Below are 13,972 nucleotides of genomic sequence, written 5' to 3'. Positions count from 1 at the left end.
TTCAGTGTAGACCAGCTCTGAGTCTCTCCTGGCTGCTTCTCCGGCCTCAAAGTCAGGAAGTTTTAGATCTGATTTCCTGTAGGGCCTGTTCTTGTGCCTAGTCTTGTGCTCAACAGCACCTAGTTTATAGGGCCCATGGGCCATACCAGGCACACTGCGATGTGCGCATATGCTCCAAGGCCAAGTGCCATGTTACAGACCCATCTGATACTTGGCATTTTACCTGCTGAGTTGCAGCAGAAGGCAGGTCAGAGGTTGTGATCATGGGATGAAAGAAGCAGCAGCAGAGAGATGGGGAGAAGCTTTGAGTATAATTATGCCACTGGCAGGAATAGCAGGAACTGTAAAGGCTACTGCCCATTCTCCTGCCTGTAAGCAGGACTAGCAGCAATTAATCTGCTTGTCTCCTTCAGAACAAAGAGATTCCTCTCATTCTACTGCCAGCTGTATCAGTTGCTTTCCCTTATTACCCTGCCCAGTATATGGCAGCTCCTTGCACTAAGGTCATTAGCACTGATAGCTGGAGACTCGGGGAGGGCCCCACTAATGCGTCATTGATTCTGAGTCATCCTCAGCCCCTGCCCCACTGCTGACTCATATACAGTGGTGAGGAGAACTGTTTCCTGGCACGAGTATGGAGTGGCTGGAGCTGGGGTTGTCGGATGGGGTCTTCACAAGGGGCTCAAGGGAGATAGACACACAGCTCCCATTGAATGGCATTGGGCTCCTAACTCCCATAGGCACTTTTGAAAATCCCATCTTCCAAACCCCATAGTGAGCAGGTTGTGACGAAGTGGGACTGTTCTTAATGTTTCCTCTGAATACTGTGTGGGTGCCTCAGTTTCCCCTATGCATTTCTTGAGTCTCTAGGTGGTGGGGGAAAGGCCAGTGTGCATAAATCACTGACACTCTGTCTCCCTGGCAACAAATGACCAGGGCCCCTTCCCCCCCTGTAAGGAAATAGCTAAAGGGGAACAAAGAGATCAGGTGACCTCCTGGCCCAGGAAAGAGACAAAGCCGGGAGAAGGAGGGGCTGGAGGGGGTTTCAGAGTTGGAGCTACCTGGAGACTAGGAGTGCGGGCAGACGTGGGTGTCTGGCTCTCTGAACCCCATAATGGACCCAGCCGAGGGGTCCCGTTCGCCGCCGTACCTACAAGCTCTGTTTTAGACCGTGTTCCTGTCATCTAATAAACCTCTGTTTTACTGGCTAGCTGAGAGTCACGTCTGACTGCGAAGTGGGGGGTGCAGAACCCTTTGGCTTCCCCAGGACCCCGCTGGGGCGGACTCGCTGTGGGAAGCGCACGGAGGGGCATATGCTGAATGCTCCCTGGAGAGACCCAGGAGGTGAAGCCGTGTGAGCTTCTTGCCCTGAAGACGGTCTGCTCCGAGGGAGAGGAGGCTCCCCAAAGTCCTCACTGGCTTTGTGGGGAGCAGTTCCAGAGCATCGCCCGGGGACTCCGTGACATAGGTAAATGGACATTTAAGGAAGTATGAAGGGAGTCAAGTGGTGACTCAGCACCGGGGTGGTCACCCTGATCTGACTGCTTCTTATGTTGAAGATACATTGGACACTCTCAGTGTGGGCGGAATAGATGGGTTAGAGATCACAGAGGACTCCCCTCATCCTTATGTGCCTTGGATATGACGTCTGTGGGGAAACGTGCACAGGGGAATGGTCATGTTTCCTGCAAGTGAGGGTGTGGCCAGTGTATCTGTGTGCTGCATAGATCGTCCCCATGACCAAAACCCCCATGTAGGAGCCAGATGTGGGGCCAGAGCCAAGAGGTCAGACTAAAGCCCCATATCTGCTACTTGCCCTCCTCACAACCAACAGCACTCTGAGACCCTCTGATGGAAGCTGCTATATTGCTGCTATTATTTGTACGTGGCAGCATCTAGAAGCCCCATTCAGGGATCAGGCCCCATTGTGTTAGGTACTGTACATGTATAATAATAAGAAGAAAAAGGCAATCCCAGCTTCAAAGAGCTTACAGTCTAACCAGGCTTAGAAATGCCAAGTATAATTAATTGTCTCTATTATTTTATCAGAGCTGCCAGTTATAATCACCAGCATCCAGATGTGGATAGGGGCTCATCCTCCTGGAAACAGCAGCTGTAGTCAGAGTCCTTATCAAAGCAGCGGCGTTCTGTAAGTCTGCCTAGCGAACAAAATCCATCAGGGTGTGGGACACAGTCTGCCTTGCCTCCCAGATGTGACAATACCTCAGCACCTTTGGGGATGTCTGTGTGATTTATAGCCTTGAAAGGGAGATCTTTGCTATACCAGCGGTAATCTGTCTGTCCTCGTGTGCTAAAACAGCAAAATAATCACGTTAATACCCAGCAATCCACTAGGCCTCGGGGGTCCAATACATTCAGAAAGACAATTTTGGTTCTGTATTTGCTTTAGGTGTCTGTCTAGGGATTTAGACTGCACTCATCTGACATTCCCTGGCTTAGTGTCCCAGTAACGGTCATAAAACGCTGCTTGGGGAAACCCAGGGGGAGAACTGACTGGCCTGGTCTTATCCTACTTACTAGTTGATTAAGACAGTAAAACATTTGTTCCAGTGGTTAGCAGCTCGTGAGTTCATTTCTGCCTATCCAATAGGAATCAAAGGCATATATTTGATGCATAGATGGTTTTGGGGTTCATAGAATCATAGCGATGCTATATGGCAGCGAAACATGGTCGCTGACGAAGACTGAAGAACATCAACTGTCTGTCACACAGAGGGCAATGGAACGAACATTTTTGGGCATTTCGCGCCGCGATCGCATCCCCAATGAAATAATTAGGCAGCAGTCTGGAGTCCGAGATGATGTTGTCGAAAGCAGGCTCAGCAAAATGCGGTGGGCGGGACATGTGGCCCGACGCAGTGACAACAGATGGACTGCAGCTATATCTGAGTGGTATCCGCGAGAACTGAAACGGCCACGTGGTCGGCCTCCGAAGAGTGGGATGATTTCTTAACAAGGAGATATGGACAAACATGGCGAAGGATGGCCAGAGCGAGAGAAGATTGGAAGACGTGTTGTGATCGGCTCAGTCTTAACTGATGAAGGACCGACAGTCTATGCAGAATCATAGAATATCAGGGTTGGAAGAGACCTCAGGAGGTCATCTAGTCCAACCCCCTGCTCAAAGCAGGACCAACACCAATTAAATCAAGGGTTAAGGTGCTGGACTTGGGTTCAGCTCTAGGTGCAGTTCCTAGCTCTGCACACAGACTTTTTCTGTGCTCTTGGGTCAGTCACTGGAGCCTGAGTGAGGAAAGCGTGTGCTACCAGCCCTCTGAAGACTTAGGTGCTGTTCTGAGTAGGAGTCCGTTCCTGAATCAGCCTCTTTGGCCCAGATCCTCCAAGGTATTTAGGTGTCTAGCTCCCATTGATGTAAATGGAAGGTAGGTGCCTAAATACGTGTGAGGCTCTGGGTCTATGTGCCTCAGTTCCCCATCTGTAAAATAGAGATCATAATCCTTCTGTTCTGTGTCTTCTCCATTTAGCCTGGGAGCTCTTCAGGGCAGAGACTGTCTCTTCCAATGTGTATCCAACACCCGGCACGATGGGGCCCCAAACTCAGCTGGGCACTCCAGGTGCTAGCATTATACAGCTCATAACAACACACCACAATGCAATTATGGTTATTTTAACCCCAAATTTGGACTGCCACAGAGTACTACCCATAATGGGCTAAATCTACACTCTACCTAAGTCAATGGAGTTCCATTAGGAACGAATTCAGCGCAACGCGTCGATCTTTAAATGGGTCTATTTACAATCTAGGCACACGTGGAGGAAAAGGAAATGAAACTCAGAGGAAAGATGATCTTGTGCAGGGCTCTGGAAGCTTTATGAGCCCCCTCGCATTTAAAGGGCCAGATTCTGATCTCATTTATAACCTGCGTCATTGAGATCATAATTTCATGCTTTCCTGGTCACCTTGGTAAGTCACTTAACCTCTCTCAGCCATCATCTGTAAAAGGGAGATGAATGAATGTCAACTAAATTAATATGTTTAGCTGTCACTACTGTACCAAGTTAATCTTTCTTCTCCATGCTTCACTGATCCCGAGCTACTGTAATGCACCCTAGGCAGAAGTCTTTTCTAAGCTGCACCAGGGGAATAGACCAGTGCAGAGCAGCCTAGAACTGTGGAAGTGCAGTGAGCACCTTTATGAGCTGGGAGCTATTTAGCTGCAGCTTAAGGTCTGCACCTTTGGTCCAAATTCATGTTGTCAGTCACCAGCTGCAAAGCGATTGACTTCAGTGGGGTTGCACCTAGGTAAATACGAGCAAGAACAGGACACAGCCCTATTTCTGTGCGATGCTCTTTCTGCTATGCCTGAAGCTTTGCTATGGTTGGGGTAAAGAACGTGGGCGATAAAGCTGCTGAAGGCAACAGCATTGACTGGCACTTGTAATTTTAGACATGGCAGTCCTGTAATGAATCCGAATGGCTTAGCAAGAGTCTGCAGTGGAGCTGTACAGTTTTGTATCAAGCAAGCATGGCTTCATGGTTTCCCCCCCACCCCCACCCCCACCCAGTGTTAGCTAACATCCTGGAGAGAAAATGTATCGATTCACTGCCATTACTCTAATTGGATTGATCCTCTCCAGATGCCGTTAGCATGCTGATGAAAGAGGGCAAGTGGGACTGCGTTTCCACATTCTGGTCACATACAATAGAGAGCATGGTACAAGATGTGTTGATGTTAGTGTATGTATTTGTATTCTGCACAGGATCATCCTCCGGGGCCTTTTACAGAACTCAGAGGCTATTAAAAGGCAACATCAAACAGCGTTTCTTCAATTTAGACGTCGAGCCAGAAACTGGTCCATGGAAGCTGCTCAGCTGAGAGCTGCTTAGACTCTACGTAAAGTGCTCATTAGGGAAGCCATCGGTCTAACAGCATCTTTCAGATATTTCCTGTGGCTCCAAAGAGGGTAGAAAAATAAGAGGAACGCTCTTGTTCATGGTGTTTGATTTGTTTTATTTCAGTGTACGGTAACGGACCCATCTCAGTCAAGTTCAAATCGTTCATTGGGTTTAAACAAGTCCATTTTCAATGTTTCTTTTTCTCTTTTGGAAGAGCAACGTGAGTCTGGTTTAGCACCGTTTTGTCACCAGGTCCCGTGTTTTGCATTTTAGTGTTAAACTCGCTGGATTTAAGTAAAACAAAAAACGGCCCGTGAGATTGATGTGGATCTACCAGTTGCTAACTTTCAAATGACACTATTTGCATAAAAATAGATGGAGAAATAGCAGAGCCTTTCACTGGAAATTCATTAACTAATTTACTCAGACATACACGGGAAACACTATTTTAGATATAAGGAATAAAAAAAGCATACAATAGATTTTGGATTATTCTTAGACCCCTTTCTATTGGTACCTCCTCTCTATAGAAGTATCAAAGGGATGTGTCTTGTAAGATTTTAAAGAGTCCACACCAAAGCCTTGCATCTCTCCCTCCTTCAGGCTTTGGGGTGGGGTTTAAAATCAAAACCCAAATCTGTGTATGGTCGCTGTCGGTACAAAGGGTGCAGCTGAAACCTGTGATCTGAATGCTCCCCACTGTGGGCTATTCAAACGGCAGACTTTGTAAGCTTGGGCCAATCTCTGATCTTCAAGGAAGTAAGAAGGGCAGCGTCTGCACGGGGTGCAGAAATGCACCCCTCTCCCAATTGTTGCTGCCCGTTTTTCTACTAACACAAAAGTATCTCCAGCAGGGGTGGCCAACCTCTGGCTCCAGAGCCACAAGCGGCTTTTCAGAAGTTAATATGCGGCTCCTTGTATAGGCACCGACTCCGGGGCTGGAGCTACAGGGGCCAACTTTCCAATGTGCCGGGGGGTGCTCACTGCTCAACCCCTGGCTCTGCCATAGGCCCTGCCCCCCACTCCACCACTTCCTGCCCCCTCCCTTGAGCCAGCCGTGCCCTCGCTCCTCCCCGAGCCTCCTGCATGCCACGAAACAGCTGCTCGGGAGGTGCGGGGAGGGAGGCGGAGGTGCTGATGGGCGGGGCTGCCGGTGGGCAGGAGGTGCTGGGAGCGGGGGTGGGGAGGAAGCTGATGGGGGGCTGCTGACATATTACTGTGGCTCTTTGGCAATGTACCTGTACATTGGTAAATTCTGGCTCCTTCTCAGGCTGGCCACCCCTGACCTATCCAGCATTAAGAGCTGCAAGGCCCCAAGCTGCCAGACGGGGAGAATCAGGCAATGAATTAACTGCCCCATGGAGAGGAGGTGATACTGGGGAGGATCTGACAGCAAGTTGCCCACTCAACCTTCCACTCCTGTTGCCCATGAGATACTGGGCCTCTAAATGAGTGGGGATCCTTCCCAGGTGGATATTTACGCTGCTTAAAGGCAGCCTGCCCCTCCACCCCCTTATACATCCTCCTAATGACTGAAGATTCCAAATCAATTGCAGGGCCTAGACTGGCTTTTGCAGTGTTTCATCCACACAGAGATGGAAGCAAGGTGAAAACGAGCCCGGTCTTCATTCCGGCAGGCCTGAGCCGTACTGTGCCTTTATTTAGGGACCTAACACAGGAGAGAGAACCTGCAGACAATACATGCTTTGTTTGTGTCTCTCAACCCTGGGCACAAATAGAGGCTGAGCCCAAACATTTAACTACCAAATGCATTAATTACTATCTCTGGGGTAGGCAACACATGCCAGTAACCATGTTGCTACTTGGAAACAACATGGATTGTTAAATGATCCTTAAATTGCAATTGCCGCTACTAGAAGTTGCTGATTTCAATTTCCTAGAAATATTTGTCCTTGAAGCTCTACTTGAAGAGTGTTAACTTGAGATGTGCAAGCTAAGCAGCTGCACGGGGCACAAAAATTATGAACTGAAGTCAGCTTCAGCATGAATTAATATTATAGGCTAGATGCTCACTAGCTCCATGGACTAAATCACTAGCTCCATGGACTTCAGCCAAGCTATGCTGATGGACATTTTCAGCAGTATCAGATGCTAACTTTGGGACCAATTCTGCACGGTGCAGACAGCCCTCAGCTCCTTTAACTTCAGCACCTCACAGGATCAGGCCCCTTCAGAACTTGAAGTTAATGCTAAAGTCTGGCGTTCATTCACTCCCGATGAAAATACGCTAATCTAGGAACAGCTGGTTGTGAGCTGTAGCAAATGCAAACCAATTTGTCCCACACAAAAGGTTGATTTTTCCCTGCACCACTCGTAAAACTGACAGGCTGACATTCTCTGATGAGATTTCATAAACAAACACTGCCTGACAAGGGGGTAATAAAATAATAAAGAGCAATATCATTGTAGTGAAATCCTAGATGATAGATAGGAGGTAATGGATCTAGCTGCGCTGCATTCAGTTTAGCAAACATGCCTGGGTGGGAATTTCTGGGGCTACATTCCTGAAGGGGGGTATTTTAAATGATAAGGAGGAAACCACTGGAACAGGATGGAAAGGCACAAGGATTTAACCTCAGCTTTCCTTTCCTTTTGGACAGATTCTCACAGGAAGGACCCTTGCAGTACCAAGGTCCAGCCAGGATGTGTTAAGCTCAGACCGAGAGCCCCAAGTCTGAATTTCCCTGTATGTAGCAGTTGAGTAAGAATGTTAATAGTTTTTGATCATGAGAGGCTGTGTGGTTCAGTGCAGGGGATTGTGAGTCAGGGTCCTGGCTCCCATTCCCATCTCTACCTTTCTGGATGGCCTTGGGCAAGTTACTCTGTCTCTCTTGCTCTCTCTGCTTCAGTATGCTCTGGTTTAAAGTGGATCTTGTATGTCTACACTACAGGATTAATCCGAATTTAGATAATTCGAATTTGGGAAACAGGTTGTATAAATTCGATTGTGCGCGGCCACACTAAGCACCTTAATTCGGTTTTAAACCACATTAATTCGGTGGTGTGCGGCCACACTACCCCATTAACTTAAACACAGTAATTCGGTGGTGTGCGTCCACACTAACCCTAATTCGAATTAACAAAATCGATTTAGGCTCTACTCCGTTCGTCGAGGTGGAGTACAGAAATCGATTTAAAGGGCCCTTTAATTCGAATTAACTGGCTCTGTAGTGTGGACGGGTGAAGGGTTAATTCGGATTAAGGCAGCTAAATCCGAATTAAAGTCCTAGTGTAGACCAGGCCTAAGAATCCTTGCCTAGTTTCCAGGAGTGCTATGATATTGTAGGAACGTAAAAAGTGCCACACCAGACCAGATCGGTGAGCCAGCATTTCCTCTTCATGTAGAAGAAGATGCAAAAAACCTTTGCAAATAAGCAGTTACGGAACAATGTGGCCATAGAGTCTCTTTGTAATGCTCACCAGTTAGTGGTTGGCTTATACCGTGAAGCATGAGGTTTGTAGCCCTGCCAACCTTTTGTTTGATTGTGTTTTCTTTTTAATCCTTTCTTGGATAGTCTCATTATCCACAAAGGCAGGGATTTTCAAAGGAGTCTAAGCACGCACATCCTATTTAATTTCAGTGAGATTGAGTTCCTAATTCCTATAAGTGCCTCTGAAAAGTCCATCCATAAATACTGATCCTTTTGGAATCTTTGGCTCAGGGGCATCATGGGGCAATGAGTTCCAGAGGCTAATTGTATATGGGGAGGGAAAATGCTTTTCTTTTTATAAGTAATAAATGTACTGCCTTTCATTTTCAAAAGCATTTTAAGATTTGGGGGTGAAAAGTGGCTGCACAAATACCAAGATGCTAGAAATGCAAAATCATAATATATTGCATAACTGTTCTGTAGAATGGAAGCCATGAATGCAATACAATACAATTAACAGAAAGAGCGTAGCTTAGTGTTCTGAGCATAGGAGAGAGAGAGGCAGGAATCCCTGTGTTCTAATTCCCTAGCTCTGATACCAGTTCCCTCTTTAGCTTTGGACATACCACTTAACTTTTCTTACTCATTTCCAACCAGTGCAAAATGTGGACAATGCTTATTCCTACATAAAGGTGCCATGAGGATTGGTTATTTATTTTGCAAAGCATTTCGAATTTAAGTACTAAGTATTAATTATTATTATTATGGAAACCTTCCAAAATAGCACATCTCTCAATCACAGAAATAGGAAACATCTGAAAGCTTTCACGATTCAAAACCACTGTGAACCTCATTAAAGAAAGAAACTTCCTTCAAATGGAAAAGATGAGAGGTCAAGAAGGAGTCCATTGAACTAGAGGAAAAGGTCACCCACAAGTGAAAGAGCTTAAAGAATGTTAGAAAGTAGGCAAGGCTAATACAGCTGGCTAGAAATAAACTGGTCATTAACCACCCTGCAAGCCAACACCATATGCTGCCTTTTAATAGAGAAGAAACTCAGGGGTGATTAATGGTAATAGACTTGGCACACTTTGGAGCTCATTTATATTGCTGATAAAAATGTAACATAGCACAAAGGGGACTGCAGCCCAGAACCTGTGGCTGAGCATCTGCACCGTTCAGCTTCCAGAATGTGGACATCAGCGTAGAGTTGTGCAGGACAGCTGTTTCTGAAATATTGCCCTCTCCTGCTGTGCTCCTGGAGGGAGAAGTGGGCATCACCTTGTTTACCAGTAAGGTAAGTTTCACAGTAGTTTTGACTTTTACAGAAATCTGCAATTTTAACATCTTCGCCTGTTGAAAAATGGTGAATTTATATACCCAAAGGCTTCTTAAATCCAAATGCTGGAAGCTGCAGCTAGACAAATTCAGAGTGGAAATAAGATGTCGTATTTTAACAGTGAAGGTGATTAAGCGTTGGAACAACGTACCAAGAGTTGTGGTGGATTCTCCATCACGGCAATTTTAAAATCAAGACTGGATGCTTCTCTAAAAGATGCTCTAGTTCAAACAGGAATTATTCTGGGGAAGTTCTGTGGCCTCTGTTATGCAGGAGGTCGGACACTGGTCTCCTCCGGCCTTGGAATCTATGAAGCTATTTAGTCAAAGTGTAGGTACAACAGGGGCAGTAGGAGCTTTCTGTGCGCTCCCCCTCGCAGTGTGTCCTAGTCCTGATTCAGAGGAACCACCTGTGGAATGAGTTTGTCAGTCCTTGGCCTCTGAGCTGAAGCCCCCAATAGAGATGGTGGTTTTGTGACGTGGGTGAGTTCGCCAACTCAGTTCACCGGGGGCCACCACGCGGTCAGCAGATGGTAATGACGTTCAGCCACTACCAACCTGGGATTCACGTGAAGTGCAAGGAAAGGCTCCAAATCCTGTTACCAAGTCCCTGACTCCCACTGTCCTCCACTGGTTAGTGGCATGAATCACTTGCTCAGCTCTATTGTTGAAGTGTTAGTTCATAAAGATACAGCTTTGTAAATTGGCAATGCTGGTGTGTCTCAGTTCCAATCTTCCCAAGGGGAGTAAACTTTGTCCCCCCTCAACATCTGCCTACAGGGTCTTTTGCAGTATAGGGAGATGAGAAGTGATTGCAGTTAACACAAAGGAGAACATAAGAATGGCCATACTGGCTTAGACCAAAGGTCCATCCAGCCCAGTATCCTGTCTACTGACAGTGGCCAATGCCAGGTGCCCCAGAGGGGGTGAATCTAACAGGTAATGATCAAGTGATCTCTCTCCTGCCATCCATCTCCACCCTCTGACAACCAGAGGCTAGGGACACCATTCCTTACCCATCCTGGCTAATAGCCATTAATGGACTTAACCTCCATGAATTTATCTAGTTCTCTTTTAAACCCTGTTATAGTCCTAGCCTTCACAACCTCCTCAGGCAAGGAGTTCCACAGGTTGACTGTGTGCTGTGTGAAGAACAACTTCCTTTTATTTGTTTTAAACCTGCTGCCCATTCTTCACTGAGGCCCCTAGACACAGCTAGACCCTGTGGTTCCCTCTAGCTGCCAGACTGACAATACACACAAGATGTGCTGTCTAGGGGGTTTCTGTATAGGGCCTCTCCACATTCTCGCCTGGACTAGGCAGCCACACAAGAGCCAGTTGATTACCCTACACCAGGGGTGGCCAACCTGTGGCTCCGGAGCCGGATGCGGCTCTTCAGTAGTTAATATGTGGCTCCTTGCAAAGGTGCTGACTCTGGGGCTGGAGCTACAGGTGCCAACTTTCCACTGCTCGACCACAGGCCCTGCCCCCACTCCACTCCTTACTCCAAGGCCCCTCCCCTGAGCCTGCTCCACCCTTGCTTTTCACCCTCCATCCCAGAGCCTGCTGTACACTGCGAAACAGCTGATTCTACTGACTCTAATGGGAATTAATTAGTTAAGAAGGGCTGCAGAGGACCCATAGAAATCAATCTGAAAAGACCCTTTCAGGTCAACTCCCCAACCCTGCTACCACTGCATCAAATTACTTGTAGAAAAGGGCAGACAGATTGCCTACAATGGCATGCAGCCCATCAGTGACTGCCAGTAACAAAAATCCCCAACTGTTGGAGTTGGGCCACTAGATGGGTAGGGCTCTGAGTTACTACAGAGAATTCTTTCCCAGGTATCTGCCTGGTAGGTCTTGCCCATATGCTCAGGGGTCTAACCGATCGCCATATTTGGAGTTGGGAAGGAATTCCGCCCCCGAGTCAGACTGGCAGAGACCCTGGGGGTTTTTCACCTTCCTCTGCAGCCTGTGCCATGGTTTAAACTAGTACAAATAGTGAATTATCTGTAACGTGAAGTGTTTAAACCATGATGTGAGGATTTCAGCAACTTAGCCAGAGGTTAGGGGTGTGTTTCAGGAGTGGGTGAGGTTCTGGGGCCTGCTGTGTGCAGGTCAGACTAGATGATCATGCTGGTCCCTTCTGCCTTAAAGTCTGAGTCTATGAAAACACCACTTGCTGCTTTCCCCCTCTCAGTGAAAATTTCGTCAAGTACGTTTAAAAAGGAAAAACATTTTTTTACGATGACACATTTTGCTCAACTCAGAAATGCCTGCTGGGAAGGGAGGCTATTAAATTTACACTACACACTCTGTTCATAATACTCTTCCTCTGATCAGTGTCCAGCTGCATGAACCCTCTTGAGTACAAATTGGAAAGGGTGTATGACAGCATGTACAGGTCACATAAGGGGGCCACACTGCTCTGCTGCCCCCCCATCCCAGGCATGTCCCAAGGGGACAGCCTCACTGAGTGGAGGCAATTTGGTATAGCTGTGCCTACTTAGGTTCTGACTCTTTAAAAGGGTTTGGGCTACTGAAAATGCAAGGGGTAGGGTGAAGGTATAAAAAGCTGCTCTGTTCATAATTGGTTGGGAAACTACACACTGTTCAGTTGCATGGAGAGAGTGTGATCAGAGGCTGGGCTATTTTGGTTGTACACAAGCCTTGCAAATAACCTGGAAAAGGCAGAGGGTGTGGTTTTATTTGATGGCTTAACCTAGATCTGCTGTGAACTTTCTTTCTGGCTAGTCAGACCCTGGCCCTGCTATGGGGGAGAAATCAAGACAAAAAATCTCCACATTTCTTTCCTGACTAGGTAATGTGTATTTTTCTCTCCTCCTCCAGATGTTTCGTGTGTGGTGAAAGAGGCCTGGCTCCTAGCTGACTGGCATGTAGACAGATGTTCCCTGGGCTGGGCAGTCATTGAACACTTAAAGCCAGTTACAGAAGAGGGGAGTTTCCTTGGCTTCACCGGACAGATAAAGTGTGGATGGCCAGGCTGCCGCCTAGCTACTAGTGAGCTGGGTTTCACCTCACAGGCCATAACAGCAGCTCTTCAGTCTGGGGCAGGAGGAGGAGGGTGCTGGTTTCCTGCCCCTTCTTTGCCAAGCACAGCCCCATGAGGTGGCTGCTCCCAGACATGAGGTCATCGGGCAGCGCACCAGCAGCAGCGGGCTCTGCACTGCCCCCCTCCCCAGAACCTTAGGCAAAAATAACAATCCAGAATTAGACCAGGGTGCGGTGGAAGCATTTCTCAGGGAAGGAGTGTGTGTGTGTGTGTGTGTGTGAGAGAGAGAGAGAGAATGTGCAGCCCGGGGGGGCATCACCCCCAGTGATCTCTTTCCACCCCCCCCCCCCCCCCTCCTCCCCCCCCCCCAAGGCAGCCCCCCTCCCCCCCCTGCTCCCCCCCCCCCGGCGGTCTCCCTCTCCTCCCCCTCTCCCCAGGGCGGCCTCCACCCTATTCCCCCCCTCCCCCGGCGGTCTCCCTCTCCTCCACCTTCCCCTCCCTCTCCCCAGGGCGGCCTCCACCCTATTTCCCCCGCCCCACCTCCCCCCCCCCCGCCCCCTCCCCCCCCCGCGGCCCCCCCCCCCCTCCCCCCCCCCCCCGGCGGTCTCCCTCTCCTCCACCTTCCCCTCCCTCTCCCCAGGGCGGCCTCCACCCTATTTCCCCCGCCCCACCTACCTCCCCAGGGCAGCCTCCCTCTCCCTCATCCCCCAGGGCAGCCTCCCTCTCTAGGGCAAGTACAGATCCACTCTCCCCCCCTCGGCCAGCCTGGCTCCCTTCCCGCCCCTGTGCCAGCCGGAGCTCGGAGGAGCGGGCCTCCCGGCGCAGCTGCACCACAAGCCCCACCCCTCGGAGCTGCAGGCCGAGGCCCACTCAAGTCCGGTAGCCATAGGCCACGCCCCCTCCCATTGGGACCCCCAGAGTCTGCCCGGCCGGGGACCTGTTTGTCCCCGCCCCGCCCCGCCCCCATCCCCACAGACCACGCCCCTCCTATAGAGACTCATTGGCCCGGCCCCGCCCCCCGAGGCCCCGCCCCCTCTGGCGCCCCGGCAGAGCCTGTAGCGCGGGGCAGTCAGTCAGTCGCTCTCAGGGCGGGTGCGGGGAGCGGCGGCGTCTCTTGGTCCGGGCGAGGGGGGAAGGAGCGAGCCGGCGCTGCCGGCCGGGCAGGGGGAGCATGGCGCTGTCGATGCCGGTGAACGGGCTGAAGGACGGTGACAAGGAGCCGCTCATCGAACTCTTCGTCAAGGTACGGGCGGCTGGGGAGGCTCGTACCTCCCCCCCGGGACCCCCGTCAGCTTCCTCCACCCCGGGGAGACCGGCTGGCCCCTCCGGGACCCGTCCTCAGCCCCC

At 49.5% G+C, this 13,972-nt stretch overlaps 1 protein-coding gene across 1 annotated transcript in view; it reads left to right on the top strand.

The window, feature by feature from the left end:
• The first annotated feature begins 13,710 nt into the window (after nucleotides 1-13,710).
• Nucleotides 13,711-13,972, top strand: part of CLIC4 (chloride intracellular channel 4) — a 54,772-nt gene continuing 54,510 nt past the window's right edge. The window contains exon 1 of the mRNA XM_026657071.1: nucleotides 13,711-13,868. Within this exon, the coding sequence (XP_026512856.1) occupies nucleotides 13,797-13,868 (72 nt within the window). The 5' untranslated portion in view covers nucleotides 13,711-13,796. The remainder of the gene's footprint in view (nucleotides 13,869-13,972) is intronic.

Source organism: Terrapene carolina, unplaced genomic scaffold, assembly GCF_002925995.2.
Source record: "Terrapene carolina triunguis isolate 2854851 unplaced genomic scaffold, T_m_triunguis-2.0 Scaffold236, whole genome shotgun sequence".
Taxonomy (NCBI): Eukaryota; Metazoa; Chordata; order Testudines; family Emydidae; genus Terrapene; species Terrapene triunguis.
This window is presented reverse-complemented; position numbering and strand designations above follow the sequence as displayed.